The sequence below is a fragment of the Lichenostomus cassidix genome, chromosome 2, assembly GCF_008360975.1.
Source record: "Lichenostomus cassidix isolate B80296 chromosome 2, HeHo_3.0, whole genome shotgun sequence".
In the NCBI taxonomy this organism is placed as follows: domain Eukaryota; kingdom Metazoa; phylum Chordata; class Aves; order Passeriformes; family Meliphagidae; genus Lichenostomus; species Lichenostomus cassidix.
This window is the reverse complement of record NC_139482.1, coordinates 16586063-16610097: the sequence shown is the minus strand read 5'-3', so window position 1 is coordinate 16610097 and position 24035 is coordinate 16586063. Positions and strand designations below refer to the sequence as shown.

Below are 24035 nucleotides of genomic sequence, written 5' to 3'. Positions count from 1 at the left end.
TATAGCAATTCTTGCTCTTCCGAGCTTGGGTCCATGGCAGACCATGTGCAAGAAAAGGTAGAAATGGGCACTGGCCCTTGTGAAGGCACTGCAGCTTTCTCCATCATATAAACACAGGAAGATCCAAAAGGGTCTCAAACATGCATGAAGTCTTACCATCACCACTGGGTGAAGGAGCAGTTAAAATGTGTCTATCAAATGGGAAAATGAGAACAGTTTTCTCCAACAGAGCCTTGCCTCTGCAACCCTTCCTGGTGAGCTGTTACATGCCAGCTCACACCAGGCTGCATTTGAAGTGGTGGTTTCTTGGTTGATATCTAGCCAAATGCCTCAGCTGCTCATACAAATGATTCAATGCAAATCAATGAGATTTTCTAGACACAAGCAGTTAATGTTCCAACAAGCAGCGGCAGATGAAATTGCTGTGTCAGATTGCATGGCAAAGAGAGCTGTTGCCCTTGTTCAGAAAATTCTATGCCTGGAGAGTTTTCAGACCTTCCCATTTCAATTATCTGAAAAATTCTGCTTTCAAATCAACTTTGAAATGTTCAGAGTCTGTATGCCAGTCTTTTTTTGACATTGTTTTTCTTGTTTGGAAGAATCAAAGATGAAATGTGGTATTTTCTGCCCCCTGGCAAACCTCAGGAGACAAGTTACTGATACAGACTTTGCTCAGGTTCTGCAACTATCCTAATATATGTAATTGTATATTAGGATATGATTGCTGCCATTCAGGTCTTTCTGAGAAACTTTTTGCTGGATGTTCTGTTTGCCCAAGCATGGTCATGCATGTGTGGATGCATTTTGGTTTTTCAGCTGTTTTTCCAAGGAGAAAAGCTGCACACTGCTGCCTTTCCTACATGCAGAATTGATCAAAATCCCAGAAAATATCTACACTGTAGCATGTCAAATCAGGAAAAAGTTTTTCACCCAGAGGGAGGTTGGGCACTGGAACAGCTCTCCAGGGAAGTGGTCACAGCATCAAGCCTGATGGAGTTCAAGAAGCATTTGGACAATACTCTCAGGCTCGTGGTGTGACTCTTGGGGTGTCCAACCCAGTGCCAGGAGTTGGACTTATGAGTTTCTTCCAACTCAGTATATTCTGCCATTCTATGTCAGTCCAATAACAGTGAAAAAAGCAGATTAAATTTTGCAAATTTATATGATTCAGCAAATCATATTTTTAAAATAAATAATTTGATTCTGCTGTATAAAAAAGCATGCCAGAGAAGCACAGCAGCTTCCATCTCTCTCAGCCCACATCTGCCATTTTTGCCCCCACTTTTCTAGAGAAGTCTATGTCACCCAAAGGATGTAGTCCTGGGCTTTTGGCCAATATCCTGGACTTGAATTCCCACATAGAAGAGCATTTACTTAGGAAAATAATATGTGGCAGCCAGTAGGCACAATACTACCTCTGCTGCCAGAATGTACTGACTGTAAATGAAGCTGTGACAGATGGCCTGAAATGTTTCAGTGCTTGCTTTCTCTAGACCGGGATTACCTAATTAATTTGTACTATGGTGCATTGAGGTTTTTGACCAGGTTCTGGTCAGACACATTGAATGCACAGGATCTAGGTTTGCTGGACCAAGCAGGGTCTACAGGTGGGGTGAAGGCAGCATCCCAACAAGTCCCTGGCACAGCAGGCTCCTGGTGGGGCCAAATGAGTGGGAAGGAATATGGGATCAACTGTCAGGACACCAGGGACAGTGTGTGTTGGAATGAGAAGAAGTGGACTCCTGGTTCAAATCGTGACTGAGTTCACTGATGAACCCTGTTTGAGAGAAGAGTGGTACTTTACTTGATACTGAAGCTTCTATATGCACTATACATAGAAGTATAGTAGCTTTGAAGTTACTGCTTTGTGTTACTGCTTATGGAGTGTTGTCCTTGTGCATGGTTCTTGGTAAACAGGGCAAAAGGCTGGCAGGGCCTTTTTTGTTGGGATTAGAGAAATACGTAGGTGAACAAAAAGATTATTTTCCCTAGGAAAGTGATGATGCATAGGGAGATTTGTATAGCTTAGGCAAAATATGTGGGGAAGAAAGAGTCAAATGTGTCATAAATGTTTTGTATTTTGGATAGAAAGAAGCTAGTGCAATCATTTTTAGTTTGGTAGAGTAAAATGAGCAGCTATCATTTTGCTAGGTTTATTAGGCATGACTTTGAAGTGTAACCTAGTAAATACAGCCTATCAAACCAGAATTAAGCCAGCTGCATTTCACTTGACTAGCTCAAGGAAAATGTCCTTGTCTGTTCTATCCTCTTCTCTGGCTGTATGTTTTCACTCAGTTAAGAAAAGTCAGTGGAATTGCATTTAAAAGTGTTGTCACTTCACAGTCTGTCACAGGGCTTTTGCCAGCTCCCTTCAAAAAGGAGTTGGTGCCTAGAACTGTGCCAGCTGGTTGATCTGATCATCCCGATGCTTTACTAGAAAATCTAAATATACAGCAGTACGAGCTGAAATGTGTCTGCTGTCCTGTTTTGCAACTATTCTGCATTTGAATGAAGAACTACTTTCTCATGAAAGCAGTACTGAAGCTCTCTCTGTCTTTCTGTTCTATAGGTTGTCATTTTGTATTTTGAGCCAAGTATATTTCGCTGTGTTCTCCTAAGATGGGTTCGTCTTCTGGGCTTTGCTACTGTTTATGGAACTGTGACACTCAAGCTGCACAGGTATTTCACATATTAATTTCCATCTCTGTGGGAGTATGTGCAATCTGTGTGGGTACTTAGATGGAAGAGCTGCAAATATTATCATAAACAAGTGCTGTTTCAGATTTTAAACCCACTGTATATTTCTCCTCAATTTTCTTGCTCAAATTATATGCTATTAATCTGAGTTGAGAGCTATGAATGCTGACAGAATTTGATAAAAAATATGTATACATCAACTGTAAAATTGTGCACAAACCCCTTTTCACAGGAGGTGAATGTATTTTCCTTGAATATAAAAAATAAAGAAGTGTTCAGAGTGTTCAAAAATTTTTCTGTAACGTGTTCATAGAGAGATGCTTTTGAAGTGTTTAGACACGGAAATGGTGAGTAAAACAATAATAGACCATTGTGTGTGTACTTACTATGTTTTTTTATGGTTCTTAAATCAAGGGCTGTTTTATTCCTGTAGTCATAGCAGACAGCTACACACTCACAGGTATTAGTACCTGCCAGCAAAAATATGAGGCAAATTCTGGGTTCCATGGGGTTGGTATACATTCACATGTGACTCAGATTTAAGATTTAGAGACCCAACTTAAATTCCTGCTTCTACAGTCCTCTTAAAAATTGAAGCCTTTTCTGTGTATGCTGGATAGAATCCTAATACTTTCCCCTCTTTAAACTTTAATGAAAAAAATTACTGTTACATTCTGTAAGTATTTTTATTCAAGCAAAGAGATAAGCAGTATATTGATACTTGGACATATTGGATGAAGGATGCTCACTCATCTTTTTATCTTAGTTTCATTACTGTGTTGGCATGTTACAGGAAGTTTGATATTATGCTCATAAATTGAATGAGAAGTAAAAATATCTTGTGTTTCTTGATGCATTATTGACTTGTCACATTTTAGGTGGAAACCCCTATTTTCCCATTGAAACAGAGCTCCTGATTGCAGCTCCCTTTTATTTGTGTCCCTGGTTACAAGTGTACACTTAGGCTAATAAACTCTGATTGTATAATGCTGTGTCTGGCCACAACTTTGCAGTGAAATTGATCAAGAAAATCCCATACCCTCGTGCTATTTTCTGGGATGAACAATTTCTGATGCAAAAAGTAAAGCAACTAGAGCAGTATAGAAGAGAGGGAGCCAGTGACTTTGCTTGGATGCTTTGTTATCTATAGCTCAGATAGATAATCAGCCTTAGACTGTGGGTGGCTCATGTTGTCACTGCAGCTCTGCAATCCTAACAGGTTGTTTATATGATTTTACATGATGTCAGGAAGCAAGCTATCCTGACAGGGCAGTTGATCTTCCATTCGTATGAAGTGAGGACAGGCTGAAAAATTTGGCATAAAGTCTTGCACTTCTGCTTTGCTCATTCAGCTGTTTGGTATTACTTGAGCCCTGTGCTGACAGGGTTGGCAAATAGGACAAAATTGAGTAAGAAACCAAGAATGCACTACATCCTCATCCTTGATCATCATCACAAAGCAATGAAGGATAGCAGCAGACTGGACTGGATCAATGGGACAGCAGCCTGAAGGCTGAGGGAAGTGATTATTCTCCTTTACTCAGACCATATCTGCAATGATGTGTCCAGACATCAGCGAACTTAGGTGAGTTCAGTGAATGGCCATCAAAATGGTCAGGGCTTGGAGCATTTGTCTTGCAAGGATAGGCTGAGGTAGCAGGGCTTGTTCAGCATGGACAAAATATGGCATTGGAGGAACCTAGCATGAGCTATCCAACACCCACAGGGAGGTGGAGCCATGTTCTTTACAGCAATGTGTATCGGGAGAACAAAAGACAGTGACAAATTGAAATAGGAGATTTCAGCTTTATACAATTTGAATTAATATCAGGGTCAGTGTTATACAAGGAACGAATTTTCAGTGTCAGGGTGGTTAAGCACTGGAGCTGGCTGCTCATGAGGTTATGAATTTCCATACTTGGAGGTTTTCAAGACCCAACTGGATAAAGCCCTGAGTAACCTGGTCTGGATTCACTAGCCTGGTGTGAGCATTAGATGGCCTTCTGAGGTAATTCCAACTTGAATAATTTTGTATTTCTTTGTGTAACACAAAGAGGGAAAAAAACATATTAAGTATGTTAATCTAGAATTACTTTCTCTAGGAATCTATCTTTTGTTTTCCACCCAGATATCCTGACCATTCTTTTCCTCTATTCATGATACTGTGGTCTTTCACACTCTCAGTCCCAGAGTGTGCCTTGCAGAAGACTGAGTCAAGTTTTATTTACGTTTTATTATACACATTCACAGCAATTGTGCTCCTAGGAAGAATGCGATGCTAATAGAAATTTGGTATAAAATTTTGGCAGACCTAATTCAATCCACAGTTCTTACAGGGTTGAGGAATGGCTTACTGCAAACACCACGAATACTCATGACAAGCACTGGTTCCCTCCTGCAGCTAGCCTGTCTCCTGCCTGGGGGAAAAAACAATTGCCAGCAAGGAACTTGTGATTTTTCTGAGTTAAATGGGAAAACCAACATAGTGTAAAGGTAGCTATTAATGATAATGAGAAAGTCTAATGCTGTAGTTCTCAACAAATGAGGTGCTTTGAGTAGCATTGGAGCATGAAGGTTAACCAAAGCCAGGTAGGAGTCACTGGAAACACTTGTTTTCTTAGTAGCTTTTTTAATTTTCCTGTGGCTCCTCGCTTCCTAAGGAGGTCTAAAAGATTTTGTTAGGGTCAAGCATCAAGGGGAAATCAGAAAAGAAGTCAAAAGCAGATGCTTAAGGAAGAGTAAAAGAACAGGGAAGTCATGTACTGATTCATTCTTTGAACACCTGTCACAGTCAATTTCTACAGTGCCTCATCCTTAATTGCCTCTTTCTTATTCTCTGTGCTTTTTTAAAATAATGAGCTGATGTTTATGGGGGTGGAAGGATGGGGGCATGGAAATGAGCTTAATTTAAGAAATCTAGCTGAAGAGCTATGAACATAAAATACAATACTTTCCTTAACAATTAATTTTTCAAAATAATTCTCTCAAGAAATAATGATGTTTCACATTTAACTTTTTGGGTTTTAAAGGAGCTGCTGATGTTGCACCTTTCAGTATATTTCTGTGACTGAAGACTCTCTATGTCCTTTTTCAAACCCTGTATTTTATGAACAGGTTATCTCATTATTTTTAATATTGTGTGAATTTATGTCATCTTGGTGTCAGTATTAATACAGAATCCTTAATTCTGGACTAAAGCACAAGAATGAAACAAAGTTCCATACATACAGACAAATGTATGCATATGTGTGTGTATACATAGGATAGCTTTCAGATATTTTAGGAAAATGAAACCCAGGAATGTGGTCTCTAGTTCGTGGGAATCTCCATTTCTTATATTAATAAGAGAAACTGAGGAGAGTGGGGAAGTGAGGAGAATGAGAAGGTCTGGGGATGGTGATGTTTCAGGTATGGGAAGCATGACAATGACATAATCCATGTTTTTTTAAGGAGTGATGGTGGGATGGGTGTGTTAGTGGGAGAACAAGATGTTAAGACTGTGATGCAATTCTGCATTTCATCTAAATGCTGTGCTAAGATTACATTGCTGTGCTTTGCCATCTGGTACAGTTGGAGCAAGTAGTGGACCTTCCTACAGATTTTGGAGGTGATAAAGAAAGGAGGAGAAAAGCAGTGTGGGTAGCGTGCAGGTGTTTCGAGACATGTTTCAGTGCAGGACATGGTTTAGTGGCTCATTTGGCAGTGTTAGGTTTATGGCAGGACTTGATTTTAAGGGTCTTTTTTGCCCTAAACAATTCAATGATTCTGTGATTCTCTTGTTTGTGCTCCCGTGTCTTACCAAAGAGGAGACTTATGCTAGCAAAGAACCCAAAGATGATGTCAGTTTGTTTCTTGAAGCATCAGTGGTGAGGACATGGCGTCCTGTTCCAGCCAGGACAGGTTAAAGTCAGCATCAGCCAGGAGGGGGATGGCCAGGACCCTGGGGTTATTAGAAATCCTCTCACACCATGTGCAGGGGGGACCCAGGGTGGAGGTTTTGCCGGGGCATGCAGTTGGGTGGCAACTGGGGAGCACTTGTGTGTGAATCATTCCCCTAACTTGTACTCTCTGTTATTGGTATTGTTGCTGTTACTGATGGTTTTCTTATTTCATTGCTGTTTCTGGTAAATTGTTCTTATCTCATCCTGTGATCTTTACCTTTTTGTGCTTTGAATTCTTCTCTTCATCCTACCCTGGGGGGAGGCGGTGGGAAGTGGGTAAGCAGTGTGTGTGGTCTGGGGTGTTACAGTGGGACCACTGGACTGGGGAATACCATTCCTAACCATAACACACGACATATATGACCTCCTCTAGGTCAGCTGGGGCTGGGAAAGAGGATACAGATGATCTTGTGTAAAAGTGTCTGGTGGGAATGTGGTGCAGAAAGGGGCAGAAGGCACCTTGGGAGTTGTAGCCTGTAGAGCTGGATAATCCCTAGGCCAGTATTTCACAGGTCATAGTGCCAGTAGGTGACAGTTCCTTAGTGCCAATACACCACTACCCAGTGGTTCCATGAAATGGGACACTAGAGATGAAGCACTGCATAGAGGTTTTGTCTTGGAGAAGTGGTTACTGTGTAACTCAGCAAAGTGAGATGACCATTAGCTGTAGTGGTGAACCAGACTGTTTTTTTGAAATGTCAGGCAGTCATGGGGCCTTGGTTGAACGCTCAAAAAAAGGAGAGGATTTAATTCATATTGAATTGTTGGGGGTTTTTTTTGTGAAGGGTAAGAGTGAAATAGTTTCAGACAGATGCATTCACTGTTGGATTTTGTCACTGGATGTGGTCTGTAGTGATTTCTGTAGTGGTTGTTATCTCGCATGAAACAAAAGGAAGAAAAACTGTTTTGAAGGCACATGTTACTGTCGCAGAATGCAGTGTCCAGAGGGCTGGTCTGATACTGCCTTGTTGAATTGTTTGGGTTTTTACTGCTGTAACTTGACTGACAGGATTAGGTATTTCAGTCTGTTTGCAAGACAGGAGAAGGAGTGGTTTGGTCAAGCTATAGAGATTTTTACACTATAGGGACTTTTATAACTATTCCAACCATTTTTCTGTCTCTTCCCTAGAAGTGACATATTTTAGCACCAGAGGTTGTATGCACTGAGTCCTACTAAGCTTTGTGAAAAGCAGTTTTGGGGCAGAAAACAGACCTTATGCGTGTTCCCATAGAGCAAAGGCTGAAACCCACAGCACCAGTAGGTGCTGTGCCTCGGGCCTGGCTGCTGGAGAAAACGGCAGAGAAATGAGGGGTTTAAGGGCTGGGGACAGAGTGAAAGGCTGGGGGAGGCAGGTTAGGGAGGGAAGTAGCTCGACTTGCTGAAAAAGTGTCTGCATATCCAGTAGGAGTTCATAGGGAATGAAGTTTCGCTGGTCAGGGAAATTAGACCAGTCATGGAAATGTCTGTTTTCTTGTTACCATGCCTTAACCTAATTAATTAATTTCATTAGTATAATTCATGTCTCTTTTCTTCTGCAAACCTTTGCTACTTTGTTAATTTCTTTTATGGTATGCAACAAAACAGGGCTTTAGACAGTAAATTTAGCAATTTCATATAGCAATTTTCCATGATACACATTCAAGTTGAAATTCTCATTTTTGCAGCTCTTTTTGATTAAATGAGTCACATTCTGTTGTGTCGTGGCTTTTTTCTCAATATAATCTGCATTATTAAAATCCTATTTAGCTCTTTTGTATCCCTGCCATTCTCAAGCAATAACTAGCCTTAACTAGACAGTATAATGCTCCAGCTTCATATTTCTTCAATGTCTACTTTTTTATGTATAAACTAGTAAAATGTAGCACAGCTGTTAAAAAACACCGTGCAGGCTTAGTCTTGGAGCACCATGTAGAAGTGGGACTAATAAACATTATCTTACAGAAAAAAAATCAGCAGTATATAATGTATTTAAGATTATTAGAGCACTGGGATCCTGAAAAATATTCTCATCCGTATTCCTATTAATATTTAATTTATAGAAAAATGTTGTAGATACAGCTGTACAGTTCCATGGGCTGTTTTTAAAATCACCTTAATGTAGCAAACATTCTGCTTTATCATGGCAGACTGAGTTTGGGTAGGAAAGTTCAAAGACAAGATAAAGAAAGTATCTGGTGTTTTAATATTCAATGATATTGCTATTGTGATTAGAAAAAAAGCAGCAGTGGGTTGGAAGGAGCTTTGTAATGATGCACAGGTATCACAAGACCTCTCAGATATCTTTCGATGGCATGTCAGAGCACCCTGGCAGATTTTGTGAGAAAGGAGTGGTTTTGCACATCAGGTTAACATGATAGCAGAACGACTTCAGAGGTGGAAGTGGAACCTATCCTTTCCAAGGTCTTATCCAAGTTCAGGACCTCCTTCAGGTAGCAAAATCTTGTGCTGCAATGCAATACCTTCTAGGTAGGTGTGCATTTGTGCATGCATTTGCAATACAAGTAATAGTAGCTCTAGAGACTGTTTTTTTCTCATTATGTGGGAAGGATGGAATTGGTCAGTGGAACAAGCTATCTCTGCTGGGTGGGATTATGGTGTGAAAGAGAAACCAGGCATGACACTGCAATACTTGAGTTCTAGCTGTTTGTGGAGGAGTGTGATGAGGGAGTTCAGTGTGTGACTCACAGATGGGCTGATCACAGTGGAAGCAGAGATTTGCAGATCACATACACTGATTGTCAGTGAAGAATCATGACTGGAGAGGAGGCTTCTGGCGGGCTACTGTGAAGGATGAGGAGTAAGCCTGATACTATTTAGCATTTTCAGTTGCAATGAACAACCAAGCAAAAAATATTATTCACAAAATTTGTGGAAAACAAATCATGGTGAAATAGTAAATTTTGTTTCAGAAAGTAGAGTAATGAAGAGTATTCTTTACTAGAATCATAGAATATCTGGAGCTGGAAGGGATCCACAAGGATCATCAAAGTCCAACTCTTGCCCCACACAGGACAGCACCAGGAATCCACCATTAGCCTGGCAGCATTGTCCAAACACTTCTTGAATTCTGTCAGGCTTGGTGCTGTGACCACTGCCCTGGGGAGCTGTTCCAGTACCCAACCACCCTCGGTAGGAAGAACATTTTCCTAAGATCCAGCCTAAACCTCCTCTGACACAAAATCAGGCCATTCCCTTGGGTTCTGTCACTGGTCACCACAGAGAAGAGACTGGTGTCTGTCCCTCCTCTTCCCCTCATGGGGATGCTATAACTGTGATGAGGTTTCACCTCTCTAGCTTCCCAAGATTGTTCAAAAAGCATTGCAAGAGGCCTTGTGATGAATCAACGAGCTCTTTGATGTTCCTGGATGATCCCACCAGGCCCCACAGACTTAGAGGGATGCAGCTGGAACAGCAGATTCTGTAGAAGGTCAGGCTCAGCTGGGAGTTTTTCATTCTCACAGCCATGGTTCTCCAGCTCAGGGCACTGGGACCCTCTTAGCCCATCATCAGTGTTGCAGGCAGAGGCAATGGAAGCATTAAACATCTCTGCCTTGTCCATGTCCCTGTTGTTATTGTTTGGTAACTTGGGCTTAGTCAAAGAGATGCATTTGAAGGCAGCCAAAAGGCAAACTATAACTAGGGACTGTTTAAAGACAAAAACTTTTAGAGAATAGAAGCTTAATCAGTAGGGAATTGATTTTACAACAGCAGAAAACATCTTCAAAACTCATATAAATGCATTATGTCCTGTTCTTGAGATGCATTTTTAAAGGAGGTGTGCAATAGATGGATGTGGTTCAGAAAGTGTTTGACGGCTGGGAAAATGCTTGATACTGTGAAAGCTAATCTGGTTTTTAGATCTGCAAGAAGATTGAGAGATGACTTCTTCTGTGGTGTATTAACAAGCAGGGAGAGGAAAAGTAGTCACAAAAGACTCTTTAATCTATTGGACTGAGGCTTAATAAGATCTGGTAGCTGGAAGCCAAAGCCAGAGAAATTCAAATGAGCAATCTGGCATAAGTTTTTCTCAGAAGGGTGCTTAGCTATGGAAAAATCCAAATAGATTGGAGGAGAAATCAGAAATTTTTTGTGTTGCTTTCAGTTCGAGACTGATTCTTTTCTTGGAATATTTTATAGTTAAGTACTACGACAACTGACAGGAATTTCAATAGAAAAATGTAATGGTCTGTGTTATACAACTGACCAAGCTGTATAATTTAGTGGTTAGTCCAATATTTGGCCTTTATTTTACAAACATGCAATAAAAATGATAGTTAAGCATTCTTTTTAGTATAGATCTATTAAGATATTAAGCATATTTATAAAGTGAAATAACATACAATTGTGCTGTTTGTTGGAGTATGCCAGCTGCTTTGACATTCATTATTCCTGATCACTTATTCTAATGTAGGTCTTAAGTACCGGGGAAACCAGCCACTGGACCAAATATTCTCACATATTAGTTGCTCTTTTCTGGATTTCTATGAGGGCAAGAAATGCCATTATGTTCTTGAAAAATGTATTTGATCAGTGGTAACCAACCACTGGTGACATAAAAAGCTGTGTTGCTCTGCTGTAACATGCGCAGGGGTAAAGCTCGATCAGCATTGCACCAATGAGTTATCCTCATGGATGCTTTTCTGAAAGAGGCCTGAGAATTTTATAAGCAATATATGAGATCCATGATCTGAGCTGGAAAGGCCAAGACAATGCTGACTTGACTGTTTGAAGCTTGGGAATACATACACAGTAGGACCTGTAGAATGTTTCAGTATTAATTCAGTTGTAAGAATTAAGCTATTCCTTTTAGAACTAATCTGTAATATTTTCAATTAATATTCACTACAAAAAATTGTATTAAAAATTAAAACTGTGTCCCTATTGTAGAGTATTACAGTACAGGACAAGTTTAGGTTGTTCTTGAGTCCCACCTCCTTTGTGCGCACACTGTGAGCCTCTGTTCATACTTACAGTTACTGTACATGGTTCAAGCTGGAGCCTCTGTTTCTGGCAAATTGAAAAATACTAGATGTTAATAATCAGTGTAAAATTTTGAGTGCCTATTTCCAATGTGTGCATTAAGTTAGCTAGGGGTGTTGCATTGCTCAGGGGTCTCTGATTCTCTTCCCTGCTCTTGGCAGCCTGTGCCTCAAGCACTGGCTTGCACAGAGCTGTTGGGAAGTGGCAGCCACTCTTGTGACCACAAATCTTACTGAGCTTTTTGTTTCTCCTTTTGTACAACCACTGAGCCTCTCTGACTGGTATCAGTCCTCACCAGTGCAGGTATTCTTGTTTTCACCATTCTATTCTAAAAAATGTTAGGCATTGGCAACTGGGGATTCACTGGTTCTGCCTTGTTGCTCTATGTGGATCAGGATCTTTGTCATAGACATTTTTCAGCATTTCTGTGATATTATTTTCTACTATTTGCTTGTGAATAATGCAAATAGGCATTACATGTCTGAAGTCGTATTTCAGTTCAAACCACAGAGTTTCATGGCCTCTAAACAAGGAGAAATGTCAGAAGATACTGTGGCAATTTCACCCTGGCTGGTAACAAGAAAGTTGATATCTATAAGCATGTTTGGTATCACCGTTTTACTGAAACAAGGGTAAAATTCTATGAACTGTTTAGTTCCAGATGTTGCGATCAAATTTGTGAGCACATCTTTGCAGAGCTTCTATTCTTTCCCTTGACTTGCTTTTTTAGTTTTTGCATGTGACAAGCTTTTAGAACTTCTTTTATGCTACTGTTTTGTGAAGTTATGTGTTAAACTTAATATTTTAAATTATCTTTCGTAAACCATGTATTTTCTAGCTCTCCTGTGGTTTCCTTCAGTCTGTAAATGACCATAATATATTCCTGTGATGTTTCTCTACCACCTCAGAAATCACTCTCTTGTTGGCTTTGAACAAAACTCCAAATAGTGCTGAGAGGCTTGAAACTGATAAAAGAGCTGGAATTACACTGTCCCAGCCACCCTTTAGTAAAAGCCTTAATTGCTTTATGCAGGATCTTGCCTCAGCAGTAAGTCTGCCTTCTATCTTAGACTGGACAGGCTTTTTTTTCTTTTAAATCGGATTAACATAATCCAGCTCTGGACTTTGCTCCTCTGCACTTTTTCAAGTGCTTTGGAGAATGTGGCTGCAATGACCAAATCTCAGTTCTAAGATTCTATTCTATTTGCAAATCATACTTTGCTAGTTGAGAAAATGGCTTGTGTGTTTCTCTGGGATCCTTGTACAGCGTGATTGTCAAACTTGTTTTAAAGTAGCAATTGATGGCTTCTGGTGAGTGTCAGCTACCCTTGGCCTTTAAGGAGCAAAAGCCTATTTGTGTTGGTTGGTGATACTATTGTACCCAGGAAAAGAGATATTGACTGTTTTACCATTTGAGTGTAGGGAAATGTAGGGGTTTGCAAGAACATATGCTATGTAATGTTCAGTTTTGTCTGTGGCTCAGTCTCTTGTAAGGAAATTCTGTCAGTGCGTTTCCTCAGAAATATTGGCTGGTGCTCAGTTTGTTTGCTTCCTAAGATGTTTCCTCAGGTCTGGAAGCCCAATGAACAAACTCCTATTGTTTTTTGCGTTCTTTATTGAGATTTGCACTCACATCTGCTGCACAGCTGCACCATCAGGACCACAGATGTGAGCAAGGCATAAAATCCTTGTTGACCATTTTGTGTGTTTTCATATTCTTTTCAATTTGGGTGGTAAATACAATGTTTATTTACGATGCCCACTGTCTATTTATACTCATCTTTGAACTTTGTTTCTGTGCTTTCTCTTTCTCTCATGTGGTGTTCTGGTATTTGTTTATCTTTGCTCAGAACTCTTAGGTCTCATCAAGATTCTTAGTCTTGGACAACTACTATAACTATTCTAGAGTTCTTCCTGAATGGTTTTTGTGCTAACAAATGGCCTTTGTGTTTCTAGTTGGAAATTTAGGTATGCCCAAGATAAACTGTCTCTCCCAAAGGAGAATATGAGTATGTGCCATGCATGGAAGCATGGGGCAGGACTACCAAACAAATGCTACCACTTGATTTTTTTTCCACAAGATACAACATCATGTGGATACCTAAAAGCAGTAGAATGCTGCAGCAGTGTTCATTCATCACTCACTCCTGTGGAGCCAGCAGCATTGCTGTTTTACTCCTGTGCAGGGTGTAAGAGCAGGCAGGCTTGTGTCATTCTTCAGCCTTCCTTCAAACGTAGGCACAGCTCTAGGTAAAGCATTTTTTTCTTCAAACACTGTGACTGGTGTTTGAAGAGCATAGATGTTTTGTCTAGCACCAGGTGCAGTGCAGTGTTTATTGTAGATTTTTTCACATGCCTTTTTGTCCCGCAGGTCTTCTGATACCAAATTCTGTTTAGGCAATTAAATTGTTAGACAAATTCTAGTGACTTTTTAAAGGGCTAATGCTGGGATCCCAGTAGTTCCCTTCTTACTTTTTTTTGATCAGATGTCAACCAGTTCTGTCCCTCAGTTTCTCCACCACAAATGACAAGACCAGTTCCTTGTCATAGGTATGTTACAAACTCTCTTGTTCCCACCCTCTTTGAGGTGTCTGTTGGAAATACCCCTTCTATGAAGGAAGTCCTGCACTCTCAAATGTCAGTGCAGCAGGTCTGCAGCTGGCTGACACTGTCTGTGTCTGCTGCCCACACCTCAGTGCTCCTGTTGCACATGCACAGCTTGCCTGGGTTTATCTCCAGGCAACATGAAACACCTAACCTCCAGCTTGAGCTGAGAAAGGTAGATTGACCACAGAGAACTTAGAATTGTCTGTGTTTTGTTTGTTTTCCTTCTGTAGTGCTCAGAAATCATGCAGAGCCAAAGTCTGCTTTACCCAGTGGGCACAATCCAGAGTTGTGTGACAGGAGGGGCACAGCAACCAGCTACAGTGGCTCTCTGCCACACCTTCCTAAAGATGCAGCTCCCCTCAGCTGACCAACACCTTCTTGAACAGTCACTGAGAGGCTGGAAAGTCCTGTGTCTGTGACATCTGCAGTCCAGCCAGAGTGCACAGGCCTTCTGAAAAAAACAAACAAAAAAACCCAACCCAAAGCCCTTGAGACATCAGCTGTGAGGCTTTTTTTGTAAGAAAAAAGGTAGAATTTATAAATCAAGTCAGTGAACTTTGTTGTTGTTTTGTGCAACTTTTTACTAGAAGTATAGTGACTGTGGTAAAGCCACTGACAAAGAGCATCCTGCAAACCCAAACTATTTACCCCAAATCCCAAAAGGGTTTCCTGGGTGGAATTTCTCAATTTCCTCAATTTCTGGAATAAACACAAGACTGTCTTCAGACTTTCTGAATAAACACAAGAACAGCAAAATTGAGTACCCTGAAAGATATTGGAAATCAAAAACAGTGAGACAGGTTTTGTAGCTGTGTTCTCAGAATGCAATGAGCATTGAAGCGTAGCTGTTTCCTAGGCTGGCAGCCTGGATGCAGCCCTAGCAAGCTCCAAATCGATGTATGAAGAGCTGGCAGCACGCCCTGCCCTGGACAGCCTCAGTTCTGCCATCATGCATCATTAGCATGAAAAGTCAGAGTCATCAATGTCATTTGTAAGACTTATCAGATAGAATGCAGAAACCAAATTATGTATCAAGACTATTTTCAGTGAAAACAAAGTATGTGTTCTGTTCCTTTTTGTCTCCCTGCTCAGCTAGACTGGGCTTACTTGTTTTATTTTCATCTTCGTGCTATATGAAACACCACATTTAAGCTGTTTGTTCTGTCCAAGAGTCCAGATCTGTTTCTTGTGTGATTAGCTCTTGTTGCATGGATGTCACCAAGTCTGAATTTGAGTCAATGTCTGACTATTAATTAAGAAGGAGTCTTATTAATTCCCCCTTTTTCCTCCTGTTCACTTCTTTGGTTTATTTGGTTGTGAAGCAAGGTCATTGCCATTTCACTTCTTAGCTCCATTTGATGTCTCTCTAATTTGCAATATTTCTTTTTGAACAACTGCTCTCTAAAAAACATCATGGCTATCAACACTTCTAATGTGTATGTGACCACAAAGCGAAGATGGGACCCTTTGTCCTTAGTTTATCTTTGCAGATTTTATGGAGCTTCAAGCTTATTGCATTTTACTCCCATTCTGTTCAGTCCATGTTGTTGGCAATAGGGTCTCATTGCTCTGTGTGGGTAGATTGCCTGTGTCTGTATTTTTTACGTCTTTTACGTTTGATTTCAGTGAGAATACCAGAGTGTTTTATCTATCTCAATCAACTGTTCCTCTTTTGTCCTGAAAATGGTGGCATTTAGGTTAGCTCTCCTGTGTGTCATTAAATAGAAACATTATTCTTGTTTTTCTTGGCAACTAAACCTTTGACTGCAATTTAAATTATAATTTCTTTTGTTGTTTTATGGTAGAAACAGAAAACAACAGTTTGTGGAATTCAGCTTGTCAGATGACGCTATTTCTTCCTCTGTGTGTGAGGGGAAACACAGAAGATGAGAGTTAGTATTTCTTGCCATTGATTTTTATAACTTGAGTATTTTATTGCAGAATGACAAATAAACAGAATGTTTCATTTATTTATTGAAGTTGTATGTTGCAGTGATGTATATAACCATGCAGAGGAGTATGAGTAATTGCATTGCCCTCTTCATTAGAATGGGTGACAGTACTGTCTAGTAATAAATTTGAAAAATAAAAGTGAAAATGTGTACTTTAGTGGGCTCCTGAGAGCATAATTTGTGATGCTTTGTAGAATATTCAGTCAAAGCTCACAAGAAGCTCATAGAACAAGTTATACAAAAGAGCTTCTACTGCTAACTATGCTTTTAATGCTAATACAGCTTTAAAGCATATTACAGCTAAGATTTAAGGTCTGATTAAAAAGCTTGTTACAGAAAGCATGCTAAGAAAATATAGTTTCTTCCATCTATACATACGTACAGCAACTGCACAAAGATTACAGAGTCACAGAAAAGCTGAGGTTGGGAAGGACTTCTGCAGATCATAGAGTCCAACTGCCCTGCTCATAGCAGGCTCCACCAGATCAGAATGCTCCGAGCCATGCACAATCAGGTTCTGAATTTCTCCAAGGCTTTTCTTACATTGAAATGGATTTTCCAGGATTTCAGTTTTTTTCCCATTGCCTCGCCTATTGACACAGGGCACCACTCAGAAGAGTCTGGCTCAAGCATCTTTACTCCCTGCCATCAGCTATCTATATATGTTGATAATTTTCTCCCTGAGCCTTCCCTTCTCTAGGCTGAACAGTCCCAGCCCTCTCAGCCTCTCCCCTTACAGGGTGATCCAGTCCTGCAGTCACCTTTGTGGCCCTTCACAGGGCTTATCTCCACGATGTCCATGTCTCTCTTGTACTGGGGAGCCTGGAACAGGACACAGCACTCCAGCTCTGGTCTCACCACTGCTGAGTAAAGCACAGGATCACCACCCTCAGCTTGCTGAACTTGCTCTGCCTGATATGGTCCAGAAGGCTGTTGGCTTTCTTTGACACAAGGGTACACTGCTGGCTCCTGCTCAGTTTGATGGCCACCAGAATCACCATCTTCTGCAAAGCTGCCTTCCAGCCAGTCAGCCCCCAGAATGTGCTGCTGCATGGGGTTGTCCTTGCCCAGCAAGTAATTGTCAAGACATGCAACTTTAATTATTTTCACTAAATTCAAATTCAGACAAACATTCACAAACTAGTTTCCGAGAAACTATAGCTTCCTCATAAGCACTCATGATTAACCTAATTAGCATTTTTTTTCTGATTGCTGCACATGCTTACACATATTGAGAGTAAATATGGTTGATTGAACATCTACCTGGCAATAGATCATGAAAGCTTATCAAAGAATTAATTTTATTCAGATATTGCTGGCACTAGACAATGATTCTGGGCTACTATTCTTTGCATTTCTTGTAACTGTATGTTTTATTTTATATGCCAAAACACAGGGTTCTTTTGTACTCCTGTGTACTGTGCTGCTTGCATGAGCCAAGCTGAGGCTGATTGAAGCACAGGAATCCATAGGGATGCATTTTATCAGGTGTCAGTTTTTTTACAACTGGGGCCTTTAGGTTGCTGGATTTTTTAGTTATTTGTCTTGTTACTGTAGTATTATAAACTGAAGAAGTTCATTCTTCTTATTCTTATATATTTCACTTTTTTCTGGCCAGAATTTGTTTCCTGCTTCAGCTGAAAAACTGTTTTGCACATACTGATGTTCATTTTCTTACACAGGCACTTGTTCTTCCATCAGGAGAGGTGTTTGACATACTCAAGTAACTAAAAAGTTCTATTTTGGTCTGCTTATCTTTACTGTAGAATTTTTTTTTAAAGTTCTCATTGAAGGAAACAAGTAAATTGGGCAATTTGTCAGGGAATTTTTGTGACTCAGCTTGGTTATGAGCTAGTGTCTGTTTGTCCTGTGCATCATCTGTATTCAGAAGAAAAGACAGGATTTTGAAGTAATGAAGGCTTGGAATCCTTGTCATTGTTGCTTTTGAGAGTGGAAAATGTAAAATAAGATGACTCACAGAACAAGGGGAGGTCTGTGGTAGTACTGCAACCTCTGATAGCCATATCTGCACCCCTATATTGATAGATTAGAGGCATATTTATATGATGTTGTTCCTCCATGTTCAGTGTCTCCTGAGACCCTGACTTGCAGTGAAAGACATGAAGCTTCTATGGAAGCCTTTGCTATTTAACTTACATGTTAGACTTTCTGTTCTACAGTGGGTCACTGCTCCTCCATGCCAGCAACTGGCCTCTTGCTTTCCCCTCTGTAGGAGATGCTTGACATAGTCTAATAACTCAAACCCCAACTTTACAAGGTCCTCAGTGACCTGCTGTCATTGATCTGGCTTTGATCAGGGTTGTATTAGAGAATTTCTCAATTTCTCTCTTCCAACCTTGGCTATTCTGTGAATTAATCAACCAGAGATGTAGTAACTCCCCAGATGCCTGATGAGCTTTAATACCTTTGCCAGCATTTTCACTCCCTTCAGTGTAAGCTACTCCAGGTGCACATTTACAGAGGAATATTTTAATAATAACAATATTTTATAACATGCAAATTTTATTCAACAAAGTTAACATTGTTTATGGTCTCAATTTCTATTGGTGTTGGCACTGCTATATCTTGTGATAGGTGGAGATGTTCCTGATTTTATCTGTTACAAAAGTGGTTTGAATCTTATCTTTTGCAGGCAAGCTGAAGAATAAACTTTCCTTTCAAATACACATGAAGGCCTTAGGCATGATACCTGCAAGCACAACCACAAGATAAAGTTAATGTTTATTCCACAAGTGGAAGGAGAACACAATGCTGATAAAGAGCTTCTTTTGCAGTAGAGTTGGTACAAAACACTGCTGCCTGTCAATCACATAATAAATTGGTAAATGTTTGTTTTATTAAAATGGACACAAAACTAGCAACAAATATTCTAACTAAACAATACAGTTATGTGTCTTTTTGTTCCACAGTTCATTAAACCCTGTCAACTTGGCATCATATACGAAGGGTGTTGTACCTCTTCTGAGCTCTGCTAAGTGCAGCACTCTGCACTGTGGATCTGAGAGGAGGATTGTGTCCAGTGGGTCTGATTATTACTCCTTCTCAAATCTAAAGGAAGTAAAATAGTCAAGACAAGTTCTTTCTGCTACATCTGAGGTGTTTAATTATCTGCCATGGCAATGAGTGTATCTAAGTGAGAGCACAGCACGTCAAAGACCGGACCTTTCAATGTATCCTCCTCCTCTGTCCTCATGGTTGTAAATAAATGCTTATTTATGATCATCAGTGAAGCAATAAGATTAGGAGGATGATGTGTTAAAAAAAGCTTCATTTAGGTATGTAATGATGCACATGCTTCTGGTCATTCAAAATGGAAGCAATTTAGCCAGTTCACAGTAACTTCCAGCACTGAAACACTCTGACAGAGGGAAAATGAAAGGGAAAAACCACACTCCAAAAGATATAAGGGCATAAAAATGGTAGCTTGTTGCAGTGTATAGAGATAGGAGAATCTCCTATCACTTCAGTTGCTGATGTTTGCTTCCTGCATCTTTAATAATGAATTGCCATTTTAAAGTAGTATGTAGGAATGTCATTTCAGAGCAGAAAAGGAAAGAAGTGCTTGCAAGTAAATCTGTGAGGAGATACTTTAGTTCCAAAAGATTTTGTGTATGGTGCTATGGTCAGTGCTTCACAGATACAGTTCTTTTCCTGGTCTTCTTTTCACTGGAATTTTTTCAATGCAGTTTATTTTTATTTAACCAGTTTATTTTGAAAAATACTTCTCTTGAGCATCCTCTGAAAATGCAGCTAGACCCACAGTCAATGACCCCTTTGAGCTGTTTGCAGCTGCTCCTACAGGATCTTCCTCCAAAAAGACAAAGAGAAAACTCAGAAAATCTGATTGATGAGTCAAGGGGACTTATTTTTTTAATGGAAAAACTGCAAGGCACTGAGATGCATCAGACCAGAAGTAGCAGTGCTTGTGCCTAATTCTTTATTTGTGTGCTCTTGCAGGGTGGTCTTGATTTGATCCAGTTTGATTAATTTTGAAGTTACATCTAACTCTCCACAGTCTTCTCTGCTTCTTGGCAATTTTGTTTCAAGATTCCTGCATCTGCTCCAGGTCTCCTACTGATACCTGCTGCTGTCTCCCAGATCTGAGCTTGCTCAGCAGTCCATAGATCGACAGAGAAATAGCACTTCTGTCAGAGAAGTCTACTGACCCCATTATTTCTAAAAGAATTATATCTTTAATGTCTGAAAAAAATAGCTAATGTCAGATGTCACATGGAATTTGAAGATCCACAAGAAAATCTCATCACCATGAGAAAATTTATAAGGAGAACACAATTTGACTCCTAAGGAGAAATCAGTTTTCCTGCTTTTCATCTCCTGCAAGTGGAATATTCAAAAAAATCATTAAGTCACCAAAGCTTCTGTGATGACACATCCAAATGCAAACTGTGTGGTTAGACCTTGTAAATCAGTGTATTTGTTCCTTTAGAGCAGGGTTGGGAACCTCCTCCTTGCTGGGGCAGTGGAGAGCATGCAAACACCTGTACTGGTCTGTCCATCCCAGGGATGTCAGCCTCGGTGAAATGAAGAGCTACATCTGCCCTGCATGCTGCAAGATCTCAGATGCTGCTCTAGAAAACTCAGTAGCATAGTTGTATGACATCATTAGAACACTATTAAATAGTTTTTAATGTTGTTAAAACATCTAATAAGACAAAAGAGATCACATAGCAACCCATTTCATATTATTCTGCTTTAGTGTAGAAATTTGCTATGTAATTAGGACTAAAAATAAGTAAAGGATGAGATATTTTTAGTGAAAGCTTTTTATCTTGTTCAAATCCACAATGTAGCACACACAAACTAACAGTTACAGTACCATATTAACCACTAGCAAAGTAGGATACAAAGGGTAAAACAATGAGGCATATATCTGTGAACATGAAAATATTTAGCTGTGAAATTATGGTTGTTTTCCTTCAAGTGCTGACTACTGTTTAGTGCAGTTCTCAAAACACAGGTGTAGTGATCTGTAAATGTGCTATGGATATATAATTTGGCCCTCATAATAAATAACTGCTAGCAGAGTGAATTGTAATTCACTCAAGTCCACTAAATTTTTATTCACTATTTTTTGATCCAGTGGAAAGCTGTAGGTTCTTCTTATATAGTACCTGAATAAATTAATCTAATACATTTTTAGAAGTGGTGAAACACGTAGCACAGCTGCAGTGGATTGCTAAATCTTTATTAAAGCGTCAACTTTGCACATCATGCAAATGGATCAGAATATTTACCATCTTTAGCTTGAAAGAAGTGATGTGTTTTGGCTTTCTGGCCACATTAAAAATGCTGGAAAGGTACTGTCTTTTAAATGGGGCCTTTCATTCTCTGATCAGAAGTACAGTGCTTGCCAGTCAACTTAAGGAGGAGAAGAAAGGAAAGAAAATCACAGAATCAGAGAATATTCTGAGCTGGAAGAAACCCACAAGGATCAGCAAGTCCAACTCTTAAGTGAAGGGCTCATGAGGGGAGCAAACCCCGACCTTGGTGTTATTAGTACCCTGATCTTTCTATATCAATATTAATAGCCACTCTCAGATTTACTTTGGTTTGGATTTGGGCTTTATCTGTTTCAAGACTTTCCCTGTTCCTAGTATGATTATTTTAAGAACAAAGGACAAGCTTTGGCATGAGTTTTTGCCCAGCTATGTTATTGATGATGCTGGAAAATGCTTCTGAAATTTGAAAAGGTTGTTGAAATTGTCTGTGAATGTTTTCAGTGGTCGAGGAGCAGTGGTAGATAGAGCAGCACTAACGAGGAGGGGAATTTTTCATCCCAGCTGGCTCTACTCATCAGCCTTTGTTAAATGAAACATTTTGAGCTGAGTTCAGGAGGGGAGTTGTCTTTTGTACATTCAATTCCACAGTGGTCTGTGGAGCAAAATTTTGGATGGAAAGCCTTGAAAATGTTCTTGAACTGTTGTAGGAAAAGCAGGAGGCAGGTCTTGCATCTGTTTTCACAGTGTAAGCTTCCTATAAATAGTGAGCTTGAGATGTTTTGTACTGCCTGTTCTGAAAGTCTTTGATAAGGGTAAAGAACTCAATGGCTTTAGATTTGCAAAAAAAGATAATAATCACCTGATGAATTTTAAAAAGCAAATAATTAACTTAGCCAGAGATTATATAGGCTGGAGGATATATAATCTTCTGACCAAACTACTAGCAGCAGGAATCCTAAGGATCTATGAGTTAAGGTTTTGTCACAAAATCACTACAAATTTGTATGAAGGAAAGACTTCAACAAGACTGCTTTGCTTTGCGAGAAAATTGTCTGAGGAGCTGACCTCATTTTTCACTGAGTGAGGGATGTAGTTATTTAAACATATCTGTCAGGAGGAAAGTATTGAAATGGCTATATTAACCATTCAGTAGCAGACTTGGAAAGAGATGGCTCTGTGCCTATCTCAAGGACCTGGGAACTTTAGGCATCAGATTCTGTGGTCATGGGCTCTGTGTGATGTAACCTTAAGCCCAAGTAGTTGACAAACAGGAGACATTAAAGTGTTCAAGGCCAGGTTGGATGGGGCTTTGAGCAGCCTGGTCTAGTGGAAGGTGTCCCTGCCCATGTTCCGGGGGTGAAATGAGATAATTTTTAAGGTCCCTTCCAAACCTAACCATTCCGTGATATGTCACTGCTAGTTGTCTGGGGACAGATTGATGGTCTTTTTATTTATTGGTTTACAGTGTGCTCTCTAGCAGCTCTGCCTCATCAGAGTTTGACAGCGGAGTGTCAGACGTTTCGCTGGCACTCTGCAGTTCTGCTAATCTCAGGAGGATTCGTGGGGGTATTAGTGCAGTAAGTGGTTTATTAGAAGAGATAATTAGCACAAAGCAGATGAGGATTTAATAAATAAGGAGACTTGGTCTGCATCACTGAAACCTAGTTACGTGACATGGCAAGTCCCCTTGTTGAGCCTTCTTACCTCTCAGCTGCCCAGTGCTTAATACATCCATCAGCACACGTTGAGGATGGGCAAATCCTGCAGTAGCCATTTCTGATGAGACCTACCTGGATGATATGGTGATATAAACAAAGACACTTCAAAAAGCAGCACACACACAGACACAGCTTCAGTATCTCCTGCAATGGGAGCTGGCAGGCAGCTGGAACAGATGCAGGCAGCAGGGCAGTGAGCTGAGGAGCAAGGAGGCACTGGGGAAAAGGGAAGCTCAGCTGGTCTGTCAAAAGACTCCAGCTGAAGTTCTTGGAACTGGCTGCAGGCAGAGAAAGCTTTTTGTTCTATAATCCACCAGGAAATTGAGCTTTTCTCAGGTGGGAATTTAGACTTGTAGGTGAAAGGAGAAAATAAAACCTATGCATAGCCTGAAAAATGTCAGAATCCTAGGCTGCATTTAATGAAATAATGTTGTTTGCTCAGTTCAGGCTTACCTACAGATCAGCAGACAAAAGTTACTTCAAATAAATAAATTTTCATCAAAGCAAGTAGTATTTTTAGACTTTTTCCACGTTATTAAATATGCAAGAAAATGTGAGTCCAGTGCTTCTCTCATGGGAGAGAGTGAGTGGTTCTGACTGCAGCGGGAAACTTCTTGTTTGTCCTGTTGCCTCCCAATACCCAGAGCCTTCCCTTGAACCGCATGTAATCTCCCTCCCACCTTCATCAGTGTGCTCAAACATTCTGGAGTTTATGAGTGTTGATCCAGAATAGGAACTTCCATTTAAGCACTGTAGAATTACCTTTATACATGTAGCATTAAAACTACTCTAGGAAGCTACTATGCAGAGTAGGTTAGCATTAAGTCATTACACATGTCTCTGCCTACTAGGGATAGATTTTACCAGGCACTGAGGTA

General features: G+C 40.1%; 1 protein-coding gene across 2 annotated transcripts in view; it reads left to right on the top strand.

The window, feature by feature from the left end:
• GPR158 (G protein-coupled receptor 158) overlaps nucleotides 1-24035 on the top strand; it is a 179572-nt gene that overhangs the window by 128623 nt on the left and 26914 nt on the right. For both annotated transcript variants that reach the window (XM_085050487.1, XM_085050486.1), the window contains exon 6: nucleotides 2570-2679. In XM_085050487.1, coding sequence (XP_084906613.1) covers nucleotides 2570-2679 — 110 coding nt within the window. The remainder of the gene's footprint in view (nucleotides 1-2569; nucleotides 2680-24035) is intronic.